The sequence below is a fragment of the Pituophis catenifer genome, unplaced genomic scaffold, assembly GCF_029215685.1.
Source record: "Pituophis catenifer annectens isolate HBS135680 unplaced genomic scaffold, rPitCat1.0.hap2 SCAF_6, whole genome shotgun sequence".
In the NCBI taxonomy this organism is placed as follows: Eukaryota; Metazoa; Chordata; class Lepidosauria; order Squamata; family Colubridae; genus Pituophis; species Pituophis catenifer.
In genome coordinates this window covers 41,751,840-41,764,486 of record NW_027256886.1, presented here as the reverse complement: position 1 = coordinate 41,764,486, position 12,647 = coordinate 41,751,840, and the positions used below count along the sequence as shown (strand labels likewise).

Genomic DNA, 12,647 nt, shown 5'->3' with positions numbered 1-12,647 from the left:
GTCTTCTTACAGAGCTGTAGTCTTTGTACTCACGGTTGGGGAATTGTGACAGACAGATCTGTTGTCCTGGAGAGTTTATCTGATTTCTGGACTCAGAATAAATGCTCATATTCTTCCTGGTGTGTTCTTATCCCACCCCTCCCCCTTTCCTTTCTCAGAAGTTCACCATTCCTTCATAACTACCCTTTCCCTGCACCTCACCCCTCAGACGGTGCTGACTAACTGCCTACAACAGAGAAGCTGTGTAACCTTCGTACCCAATAGGCAGCCAGTTCAGACAGCCTCTCCCTGCTGCTGGCAGGTAATGAGTAACAAGAATACCACAGTTTGGATTGGACCAGTGCCCTGCCCAAACCGGCTTCTCTGCTTTATAATGCTAAAGGCAGGAGTAAGTGACCTCTCTTTAGGGCTCGTAGGTTCAGGAAAACTAAGCATGTGGTTTATGTGTTTATATCACCCAAGGACTTCTCTGGGTGTGGGAATACATTTTTGAAAAGCACGCAGCTTTGGAAAATTGCCAAACTTTGGATTCTTAGACGTCTCTGGTCTTCTTGTAGTAGAATCATTGACTATTAAGATATCTCGCATCAACCTGTTTCCCAGTGACCCATTCTATTTCATCCAAGAAGCCCAAATACATAGCAAATAATACAGCACTGGGCTTGAATGCTTTTCATATCTCAGAGTTCAGTTAATTCATTGTCTCAAGCTTACAAAATCCTAGATAGACATTAAGTCCCTGATAATTAGCATGGGAATGATTAAACTTCAGAAAATAAAGCCGTGGCATGTAATGCAGAATAAAACAATTTATATAGAAAGACAACTAATTTCACAGCTTTCAAAGAAAAACACAAAAACACCTACTTAGCAAATTTTCTAAGAAGATAAAAGGAAGATGTTTTCTGTCTTTCTATGACCACTAATTCTTTTATTTGCTCATGTCTATTTTTCTCAAGTCTCTGTGCCTCATAAAGATGAACAAAATTACATAATCATTATTGGGGAGGGGGCAGGAAGTGGAGAAAAGCACCAAGAAAGAATTATGATGCCCTGCAAAGAACTCAGATGAGCCAAACTGTTTATTTATTCAGTGGATTTGAGAGAGCTGGCATTTTTAAGTGTATCTTCCCAAGTGCTAATAGCTTTCTAGTCAATAAAAATAGAAAGAAAACATTTGTACATAATAATTTATGCACACAGTGATTGGCAGCAAGTTATTCTCCTAAGATTCAGAGCAACTTTATTATTTTCATTCTTCCCCAACCCTACCCCTCTCAATTTCTAGTTAATTGATATTGATCCTCCTGGTTAGAATGCAGTATTGCAAGCTAACTCTGCCCATAGCCTGAAATTTGATCCTAACTAGCTCAAGGTTGACTCAGCCTCCCATCCTTCAGTAAAATGAGGACCCAGATTGTTTGGGGATAATATGCTGACATTTAACCCACCCAGAGAATGCTGTAAAGCATTATGAGGCGGTATGTAAGTCTAAGTGCTATTGCTAATGCTATTCCATTCTTCTTCATATTGGGTTGTAGGATATATACAAGAACTTGTTTGGGCATTTGGCCTAAATACAGTATTCATTTTGGAGGGCTACTTGCATGTTCTTTACCTGTTTGTATTCTTTTTGCAGGGTTTCACTGTCAACAGACAGAATCAGAGTAAAAGGAGTGAGGAGTAAAAGGAATTTGCTTCCGCATTACTGTTACATATTTATTTTTTAACACCTGAAACAAGTTAAGAAGCTCTGTGGTAATAACATTGTCACGCCATGGTTGTTGCCCAGAAACAGCCAGTGAGTAAGCAACATGTTCAAAAGCTAAGCCAATTTTTTAAAATAACTAATGCATTATACAATATCACTGCTGAAGTTATAGTTTGATCTGATTACAGTTGTAAGCAAGAAAAGTGGACATCTAGAATGTATTTTCCCCACAAGTATCCCAGTACAGACCCAATCTGGCACATTCTTCCCAGCCTCAGGCCTCTTTTGGAAATACAGTATGAGATATTGAACATAAAAACCTTTTCTGTAAATACTTGCCCCAGTCAAAGATCCTGGAAGAGCAAGAGGCAGTTTAGATTATTGTGCATCTTAAAAACCAGAAAGATGTTGTGAGAGAATAGGGCTGAATTTAACATAGTGTCCTATTACTTCCTCTTTCTTTGTGGAGTCCTTGGTGCTCTCTAGGTTTGGTTCTTGGATGAGAAGCGAAACGTCTTCAAAGAAAAACCAGAAAGTCCAGTTGCCTCTTGAAAAAAAGCATCTTTGGGACAACCATGACCTAGATAACTGAGAATCTCCATAGACATCTAGGTTTGGTTGTTTGCTTGTAGACATTTCACCATACAGATAATGTTACCTGTTTAGGTAATGAAATGTCTGCAAGCAAACAGCCAAGCTCAAGAGAGTATCAAGGACTCAAAATTTCAACCCTGAAAGAATACATATATTCTTTCCTCCTTTTTCATTTCCACCTATGCAAAAGGTAGATGTGGGTTAGGGTCTGTCCTCTCTATCCACCCTCACCGAGACTGACAGTACTCACCCTTCAGCTCCTGTAGCTCCAGGCACAGAGATGATATTTTACAGTCACAGAGGTCCACGTTCTCTAATGTCTCAGCTCGTCCAGCCTCGTCTTGTGGCTGTTCCAGTGTTGCACTGAGCTCTGTGTGAGTCTTCCTGTAAAAATCAAGTTCTTGCTCTAATTCTTGAATACGATTCAATAAGAAAGGACATGGAGATGTTTTTCCAGACTCAATAGTGTTCCCTTGTCTCTCTCTGCTCCCCAACTTAACTGTGGCTGGGCTTTTCCTTTGGCTCCCTGGAGGTGGAAGTGGTGCTGGCCTGGAGGGCCGCATAGAAGGTGGAATACTCTGTGAGACAGATGCAATGCTGGGGCTGAGCCTTACTGGCACATGTGGTGAGGCAGAGACAGGAATACCAGGTCGAGGAGGGGGTGGCCGTAGCACCTTTCTTCTCTGTGAAGTATTCTCTACTGTACCACATACAATATCTCTCTCACAATTGAAATCCAGAATGGAAAAATGCCGAGCAACATTATCCTGCTCAAAAGTGTCATAGCCACCATGGCCTATAGGATTTGTCAGGCTCTGTTCAAACTGAGCCAGCTGCTCTGTCAGTTTTGAGTCAAGGTCCCCACAGATCTCCCCGTGGGCCACATCTTGAGGAAGTTCATTCTGAGTACCTTGACAGACAGGCCAAATGTCCAAGCTCTCCTGAGTTCCATGGAAGCTGGAAGAATGAGATTGAGGTTTCTGCTGCTGACCATCCATGCAAACAACTAAGTCCTCACAAAGAATGTTGTGGTGGATCAGACTATGACCCTCTCCATCCTGCTCTAAGTGCTTGCAGCCTTTCAAATGGTCCCATGAAGTTTTGGGGGTTTGAATGGGCTCTGGTTTATCCGAATGGTCATAGTGTTGGGTTTTTACCTGAAGTGGAGAATGAGGTATGGAAGAAACTCCATTGACAGTTTTATTAGAATCTAGGGGGGAAGTGCCTGACACTTCTAAAGGAACAGAGCCAAGGCAGCTTTCCTTCTGGTGATTTGGTATTTGGTTCTGTTTTACTTCAGAGTCCAAATAATTCCTTTGCATCAAAGGAAGTTGACAAGTCTTTTCCTCAGTATAATCTGAACTCCATCCAGGCTCCTCTGACATGCCAGGGCAACCTGCTTTGTGAAGACTGGCTATAACAGAATCCACCCCCTTTGGCAAATATCCAGATTTCCATTGCTTTCTAGGCTGTAGGCAGTTCTCCTCCAACTTCACAAACCGGTGAGGAAAGATGCCACGTTTTCCTCGAAGTTCGCCCTCTAGCCAGCCATCTTCCAGAACTTCCAGAATTCGGATCCGTTCCCCCACCTCAAAGTCTAGTTCTGCTGATTCCAGGGCTTGGAACTGATAGAGAGCAATCCCATAAGGTCCTGACAATGCCACTTCATCACTCCACGGCTTCTCCTCTTCCTGGGGATATGTATCTTTCATTCCATTTATCTTTGGAATCTCTGATGAAGTCGGATCATTTGGGTTATTGTTGGTTTTTAGGGGACCCAAAAGCTCCACAAATCCCTCTGGGAAGATGCCTCGGCGACCTTGAATCTCCCCTTCAAACCATCCAGGTTCTGGAATTCCAACAATGATAATTACATCCCCTTCCCGGAAATCAAGTTCCTCCTCCATCTGGGCTGAAAGACTCATCAGTGCTCGGGCCTGACCTAGAGCATAGGATGGCATTTCCAGTGTTGCGCCATGTAGGAATCGGGGACCAAAACCTGAGAGGCTGAGTTCTCGAACACAGGATGATGGGAAGAAACCACTGGTTCCCCAGCTGCTCCGGCCTTTCAGCCAAGGAGATGCTATAGAATCATTCAAAATCACCAGGTCTCCTGCAGGGATAAGGAACACATTATTATTTTATTTTATTTATCAAATTTCTACACCAACCAGTCAACATCTTGATTTGGACCCAGAAGTAAACTGACACCCAGTTGGCATTTCACATAGCCAAGGTGTTACCATAGAGGTACCCAAAACTGCTTGTTCTATATTCCCAGATACTCTTCAAGGATAGCCCCATATAAAGTACATTGCAGTAGTCTGTATGTGAGATGACCAGGACATGAATGACAGAAAGAAAGGCTTTCTGATCCAGGAAAGGGCGTAACTAATGCAAAACAGGAAGTTGAGCAAAAATCTCTTCGCCAGGACTGCCACCTTACCCTCAAGCAGGGATCATGAATCCGAGAGGATCTGCATATTAGCTCTAAGTCTATCTGGGGAAGGGCAAACCACATCCAAGACTGAAAATGATAACCCTCAGATACAGGGAAGCCTCCTTCCTACATCCAGTCTTACCAGTCTTCAGTTGAAACCTGTTGTTCTCCATCCAGACCCCCAGAGTCTCCAAGCACCATGAAAGGGTATCCATAACATTGTTTATTTCACCTGGGAATCATCCACAGACTGATGATACGTCGGTGACAAATGATCTCCCCCAGACTGAGCCCTGCAGCATTCTACGAAGCAGGGGCTCCAGCCTCTTCCTCTGGCTTCCTATCAACATTCAACACCAATTGGGACAAGCCCTGGAGGAAGGAGGTAAACTGTCCACCACTCCCAGCTCCTGAGGCTGACCCAAAAGGATACCATGGTTGATGGTACTGAAAACTGTTGTTGTTAAGTGAGTGGATGTTGACCTTTTTTTGCCATGATTGTTTAGCAAATCACTGCAGTTAAGCAAATCTGGCTTTCCCCAAGGATTTTACCTGTTGGAAGCCACTTGGAAAGGTTGCAAATGGTGATCCTATGACCCTGGGATGGTGCAGTCATCATAACTACATGCTGGTTGCCAAGAGACCAAACTCTGATCACATGTCCATAGGGATGCTGCAACAGTTGTAAGTGTGAGGACTGGTTGCAAGTCACTTTTTTTTAGTGCTGCTGTAACTTTGAATTGTCACTAAATGAATGGTTCTAAATTGAGAACTATCTGTAGTCCAACTTATGATTTCAATTCAAAGCAGCCAGTCACAAAGATTGCTCTCAATTGCATCTGACAAACAACTATATTTATTTATTTATATTTATTCCGCCTTTATTATTTTTATGAATAACTCAAGGTGGCAAACAAATCCAATACTCCCATCTCCTCCTGTTTCTCCACAACAATAACTCTGTGAGGTGGATTGGACTAAGAGAGAGTGACAGGCCCAAAGTCACCCAGCCGGCTTTCATGCCTAAGGCAGGACTAGAACTCGAAGTATCCTAATTTCTAGCTTACTGCCTTAACCACTAGACCAAATGTGCTGGAAAATAGCAATTATCCTAGTGACTGTAGAGATTATCAGACTTCTGTTCCAATATAGCAAGACTACTAAGGTACAGAAGCAGAAAGCCCTGGACCACTATGATTAGAACTGTAAGGGAGAAAGGACGCCGAAGAGAATTCCTTTTGATGGACTGACAGAGATCTAGAGAAGAGCAGAGCATTAAGGAACTCCTGCCCAAGTAAGGAATGCATGGAAATCGCCAGTACCTCTCTGCAGGGCCAAGCTGCCAGGCTCTTGGGAAGTGAAGTTGCTGATACAAACAAACAGCTTCTCTCCTTGCTTCATAACAGGAACATCCACAGGTTCTACAAAGCTGCTGGGGAACTGGCCTAAAATGGATAAGAGCAAAGAGCATTTTCAATAGAACAGGAAAAAAAAAATCTAAATAGTGGAAATGATAGTCATGGTTCTGTCCCCCGACATCTATCTATTTCATTCTTTACCATGGCATAAAAGCACCTCAAAGTTTTCTCCTGCTGCCATCCTTTTCATCAGGATTCTCCCAGCCTTTCACACTGAAAATATGGTGGGAAGTGAGCAGTGTAATAAACTGTCTTCAGTGCTAACTATTCTGTTGTCAATTCCGTAAAATCGAGGGATTTGTACTGCTTTCCTCATTTAATATACTGCTTTCCTCATTTAATATACTGTACACTTGCTAAGATAAAGAAATTCTGCAGTGTACATTGTTGGAAACCGCAAACGTGAATTGAGTTTTGCTTCATGAGAATTGACAAACTTTGATAACTTCCATTGGTAACACCAACAATATGAAAATATAAGGAAAATGTGCTATGATTTACCAGGTCATTGGTCCACCTTACTTAGTATTGTCTACTATCACAATTGTACCCTTAAGGAAAATTAAAATTTCTTAATTGAAATAGAAAATTCCACAGAAACATCAAGTGAATTTCTACATTAAAGCTCTTTTTTTTTTTAGAATAGCAAGCATTTATAGCTAAATGACAATTCAGAAATGTTTAGTATGGATTTTATTTTGCTAAGATTTAATCCATCCTTCATGATGGAACTATTTGCCAACATCTTTCAACAAAATGGGAGTCAAATTCATGTCAGATCCAGTCTGGCATAAAACAAGATGACCAAAATGAGCCATGAAAGGATTGAAATATAACTAAACAAAGGATTTGATTCCTAATACCCTTACAGAAAATTCCAAGCACTTTCTTCTAGGATCAATTTAATGGTTCTCACCCGAGAGGTATGTTGCTTTTCCTTTGTATGGGACAATCTCTTCCCTCCATCCATATCAGGTTGTTCTTTTTACTGGAAATGTGATTGTCATTATTCATCTAGCTAATAAGTGTATCTAGAGCTTTTGTCCATGAAGAAGCATTGATATTTTCTGTCTAGACCACCAGGACATCAACTATAATGCTGTACTTGTCAATATCTCTAATGATTGTATTAGTTCTAATACTTTTAAAAACAGGTCCTGGAATATATGTATTAAATCAAGTGGTTCAGTTGACGGTTAACTCTCCCTATCTCTTACTGGAGAAGTTAAGTTATAGCTTAAATAATTTTTGGTTCTGTGATGAGCCACAAGATTGTGCAATGGATGAATGCAGAGAGTTGGGAATAGCTCCCTCTCCTGGTTGTTTCAAGTTCTCTTTCTTATGTTCTCAAAAGATAGCTGCTCTACAACTACTTGAGATCAGAAAGCTTTTTCAAAATGGCCTTCTTATGGGCACAGTTTATTATAGCAAATTAACGTGATATGCGTATGTTACCATTTTTATTTAGTAATCAGCACTTGTTCAACTTTTTTTCATCTGTTCTCTTTCTCTCTTTCAGACATATGCACATGGACACACACACAGAGAGGGAATAATCATTGTTGGCAGAAAGTTCCACAAATTTTTGCTCTGTCCTGCTTTTCTAGTATTAAGTTCCTGAACAACAACAATTATTGTGAATTCCTGTTTTATAACATAAATATCTGTACACCCATCTTTTTGTAAATAATTTTTATAATTTAAATTTTATAATAAAACAATTGTTATACATCAAAAATCAAAACAATACAACATTACCATTTTAGAATCATCTCCATATTTAAAGACTAATTTCCATAATTTGATTCTTCCATCTTTTGAAAGCAATAAGACAGAGCCATCTGCAGCAAGCTGGGATTTCATCAAATTAATAAAATATGTCTTGTGGTGTCACAAGGACAACTCTGTTACTAACTTCTTTTCTTGTAACATCATGATGCAAATACAATAAGCTTGCATCACAATGTACATCCTGGGAAGATTGCGTCTATAGGTGAAGAGCAATAAAGGAAACTATTCAGAAGTACCCTAAATCCTTGTCTTTCTTGATTCTTGGGGCCTAACAGGAATACTGACATTAAAAGAAAAAGAACTCAAAAAAGGATGCTGACATTTCAGAATTCTTATATAGGTAAAATTCTTATATAGGTAAAATTCTTATATAGGTAAAAATGTATGCATGCATTAATGATTATTGTTCCTGAATCTGTGTTTCACTATTTCATGGAGTTAACAGCAGGGTAGGAAAGAGCCTTGGTGGCACAGCAGACTAAAGTGCTGTTAAGTAACACCAACTGCCCGCAATTACTGCAAGTTCAAATCTCACCAGGCTCAAGGTTGACTCAGCCTTCCATCCTTCCAAGGTAGGTATAATGAGGACCCGGATTGTGGGGGCAATAAACTGACTTTGTATAAAAAAGAACACCGCTTGGGGGGGCCAAAAGCCCTACTAAGCTGGTATATACAAAAGTATGAAGGCTATTGCTTAACACATTGTAAGCCGCCCTGAGTCTCCGAAGAAGGGCGGCATATAAATCGAACCAATAAATAAATAAATAAATAAATAATAGGTTAAAAAAGAAGCTAAAATGGGTAAGTCAAATATTTTACTATATCCATCAGAATATATTACAAATGAAGATGAGGAGGCTTTGGTGCTCTCTGAGCTTGCTTGTTTTCTTGCATTACCCAAACTAGGTAACTTCACTAGCACTACTGAAGTTACCTAGTTTGGGTAACGAAATGTTTGCAAGAAAACAAGCAAGCTCAGAGAGCACCAAGGACCCCTCATTTCAACCCTAAGCTACAAATATTCTCATTTATCATTACTCTACTAGATTGCACTATTGCTTGTTTCCTGACGCTGCTCACAATGCGTGTACATTCAAGTTTCAACTCTAAGCTACAAATATTCTCATTGATCAGTACAAATGAAGATTCATGTCTGAGCATTGCTTCAGGCCGCCTTCCTCAACCTCCTGACTTCTCAGTTACTATAACTGATAGCAACAATATATTTGAAAGGCAACAGGTTGAGTGAGGAAGGTTACTGAAAAGTCTAACAGAAATATATGTGGGGGCCAGTGCACTGATGATATTACCTAGTTAGGTTAATGAAATGTCTGCAAGAAAACAAGCAAGCTCAGAGAGCATCAAGGACCCCTCATTTCAATCCTGAGCTACAAATATTCTCCTTTATTAGAAATATATGTATATATTTTAAAATTCTGATGGAACTCATACCTCACCTTTATATGTGGCCATGCCCTTTAATGATCCCATAAGATAAATCTGACCAAGAGTATTATAATTTTCTTTCAGGTTTGCACAGAGAAAAAAGGGCAGTTTCAACGAAAGATAGAGAGACACTGTGCTTTTATGAAGTCAGAAGCAGTGGTGGGATTCAAATAATTTAACAACTGGTTCTCTGCCCTAATGACCACCTGGGTAGACATGGCTTGGTGGTCATGTGACCATGTGGGCGTGATGAACTCAATGTCACTCATGTTGATGGGCGCTTCGCCTTAGCTGTTACAATATAATAAGGGTTAACCAGAGAGGCAGTAAGCAGGGCAATAAAGATTAGGCTAGAAACAACACCAGAATGTTTACTTCCTGCCTTCCTTACAGGATTAGCCTTGTAAAGTGGGAAAAAACAAAATAAGATTTCTTCCAACCTCTGAACTGCTTAGAAAGTTAACAACCGGTTCTACCGAATAGGTGTGAATTGGCTGAATCCCACCACTGGTCAGAAGTCTTGGGTTATATTACTAATTTTCAAAACAGGCACTGTCCTAAAAACTATCCCAAATTGTTCAGGGTATTGTGGCTACGCTGATCCCATAAGATGTTGAGACTCTAGAAAGTGTGCAGAGTAGAGCGACAAAGATTATTAGGGGACTGGAGGCTAAAACATATGAAGAACGGTTGCTGGAACTGGGTATGTCTAGTCTGATGAAAAGAAGGACTAGGGGAGACATGATAGCAGTGTTCCAATATCTCAGGGGCTGCCACAAAGAAGAGGGAGTCAAGCTATTCTCCAAAGCACCTGAGGGTAGGACAAGGCAATGGGTGGCAACTAATCAAGGAGAGAAGCAATTTACAGATACAGATTAACAGAGTTGGAAGGGAATTTAGGAGAAGTTTCCTGACAGTTAGAACAATTAATCAATAGAATGACTTGCCTCCAGAGGTTGTGAATGCTCCAACACTGGAAATTTTTAAGAAGAGATTGGATAACCATTTGTCTGAAGTGGTGTAGGGTTTCTTGCCTAAGCAGGGGGTTGGACTAGAAGACCTCCAAAGTCCCTTCCAACTCTGTTATTCTATTCTATTACCATATACTGAGTATATTGAGAATTATATTCCATTTGACTGGTTAAGGAAACTAAGAATTATAAAAAGAAAAAGGGAAGCAAGCTTCTGATATATTAATAGCTATCTCGTTTCTCTAATTGCAAGACCAAACAGTACAACAGAGAGGTATCAGGAAGTGTGTGGGAGCCCAAACATTTACAGAAATACCAAAAAGTATTAGATAAAGAAACCAGAACGCCCCTTCAAAAAAGGGGGAGGAAGGGGATAAAAATGTCTCCTGAACGCTCCACAGAGACTATGGTCTCATCCATATAGCCATTTGCTGAGCTTTCCTCTTGTCCTGGAACCAAAAAGACTTTTACGTCAGCATAAATTGTGCAGCATACCTTTCAGGCACACCAGAATGGGGCTGTGCTGCATTGCTGGTTGCAGAGGTCTACCACGTGACACTTTTAAAGGCAGAAAATGATGCTTTCCTTGACTGGAAGTTCAGTTCCAGTTTCAAAATCACAGGAAAAGTTATCACTAACCACCAGGCAGAAAGGGCATTAGGGTGGTGCTTATATGCATCCAATCACATCTTTTTCTAATTTTTCATCAGAGTTATTGATCTTTCAACTGCTAAATAATAGTAAAGAAAGGCTTAAAAGTTTTAAAATCTTTATTTAGGATGAAATTTCCTTAGCTTTACTTGTTCAGCTCCTCTAGCACTTCTAGCCGAACCGTCTATGGAGATTCTCAGTCATCCAGGTCAAAAGGCAACTGGACTTTGGTTTCATTCTCAACCAAGAACTTCTTCGGTTCTGACTGAATGATGGGAAATGAAAGGATTTATATCCTTTTTATCATGCAACCACTTGTACCATTTTTGATAAAATGAAAGAAAGATCTAAGGTGTGTTAAATATTGGTTAAAAGTGAGTTAAAATGTCACCAAGTATTATTTATGTAAATAGTTAAAACACTGCACATCCGATACAAATTGAAAATGTTTATTATATTTATGTGTTCTACGTTATTGTTTGAATGATTGTTTGTTTGTTTGTTTGTTTGTTTTCTTTTTATTTCCTTTTTGTTCTGTAAAAAATCTCAATAAAGTTTCTATAAAAAAAAAAAAGAAAGGATTTATATCCTTTGACTGTAAAGAACATAAATCCTTTCATTCCCCACCATTCAGTCAGAACCGAGTATGCTTCTTGGATGAGAAGTGAAACACTGTCAAGAAAAAACAAAGGAAGCTCAGTTGCTTTTGAAAAGCACCTTTGGGTTCTGACGCAACCAACTTCATGAACTGACCCAAAGACCTTTTAGATGTACCTGTGACTCCTTCCTTCTTCCCAAACAGCCAAAACTCATCTATGACTGCCAGCACTTCAGTGATATCCCCCACAAACAGTGGCAGTTCCTCAGATACGCTGGGGCAGAAATCAAAGACAGCCCGCACCAGGGAGCCTGTCTCCATCTTTGGAATCTGCAATAAAGAGATACAAAATCCAGATTAGGACAGCAATGCCAACATGTTACAAATTGAAAAAGGCAGGTAACAGGTTGCACAAACGCAAGAACATCAGCTCGTTCCAGAAATCATGCAAAGACTTGTGTCAGCTACTCCTTTGTGGAACACAAAATGTATTTCCACATCTCACTAATCATAGCGCAACAATGCCTCACTATTTTTATTTTTTTATAATAATTTTATTAAAGATTACAATATATGGATAATACAAAAAAGAAAGAAGTGCAAAAAAGAAAGAAAAAAAATTAAAAGAAAAGAAATAACTCCCATTATAATCCCAGAAAGTATAATCATCTGTAACAATTTATTACCATCTCTTAAAATACAAATAAACAACCTCTTCATCTCACATCAATTCCCCTCTCCCCATTTTTTAGCTGTCATATTTTATATTATTACTGTTTTGTAGCATTCTATTTATATAGTTCTATTTTTAATATTGTAAGTCCCCCAGAGTCAAACTGTGATAAGATGAGTGGTCAATAACTTAGATAGATAGATAGATAGATAGATAGATAGATAGATAGATAGATAGATAGATGATATCATCCCATTTTCTACAAACAAGTCTTTAAAACCTCATCTGCCATTCTAATCAGGAAAAAATCCATTCAGTTACCCAAAATAACAACCTATGTATTATAAATTTGAT

The 12,647-nt window shown here is 39.6% G+C and overlaps 1 protein-coding gene across 1 annotated transcript in view; it reads right to left on the bottom strand.

Annotated features, from left to right (window-relative positions):
• Positions 1 to 11,941, bottom strand: part of DNMBP (dynamin binding protein) — a 41,833-nt gene extending 29,892 nt beyond the window's left edge. Inside the window, exons 1-3 of the mRNA XM_070946061.1 lie at positions 11,797 to 11,941; positions 6,068 to 6,190; positions 2,556 to 4,418 (exon numbers count right to left, since the gene is read on the bottom strand). Coding sequence (XP_070802162.1) covers positions 2,556 to 4,418; positions 6,068 to 6,190; positions 11,797 to 11,941 — 2,131 coding nt within the window. The remainder of the gene's footprint in view (positions 1 to 2,555; positions 4,419 to 6,067; positions 6,191 to 11,796) is intronic.
• Between the last annotated feature and the right edge of the window lie 706 nt (positions 11,942 to 12,647).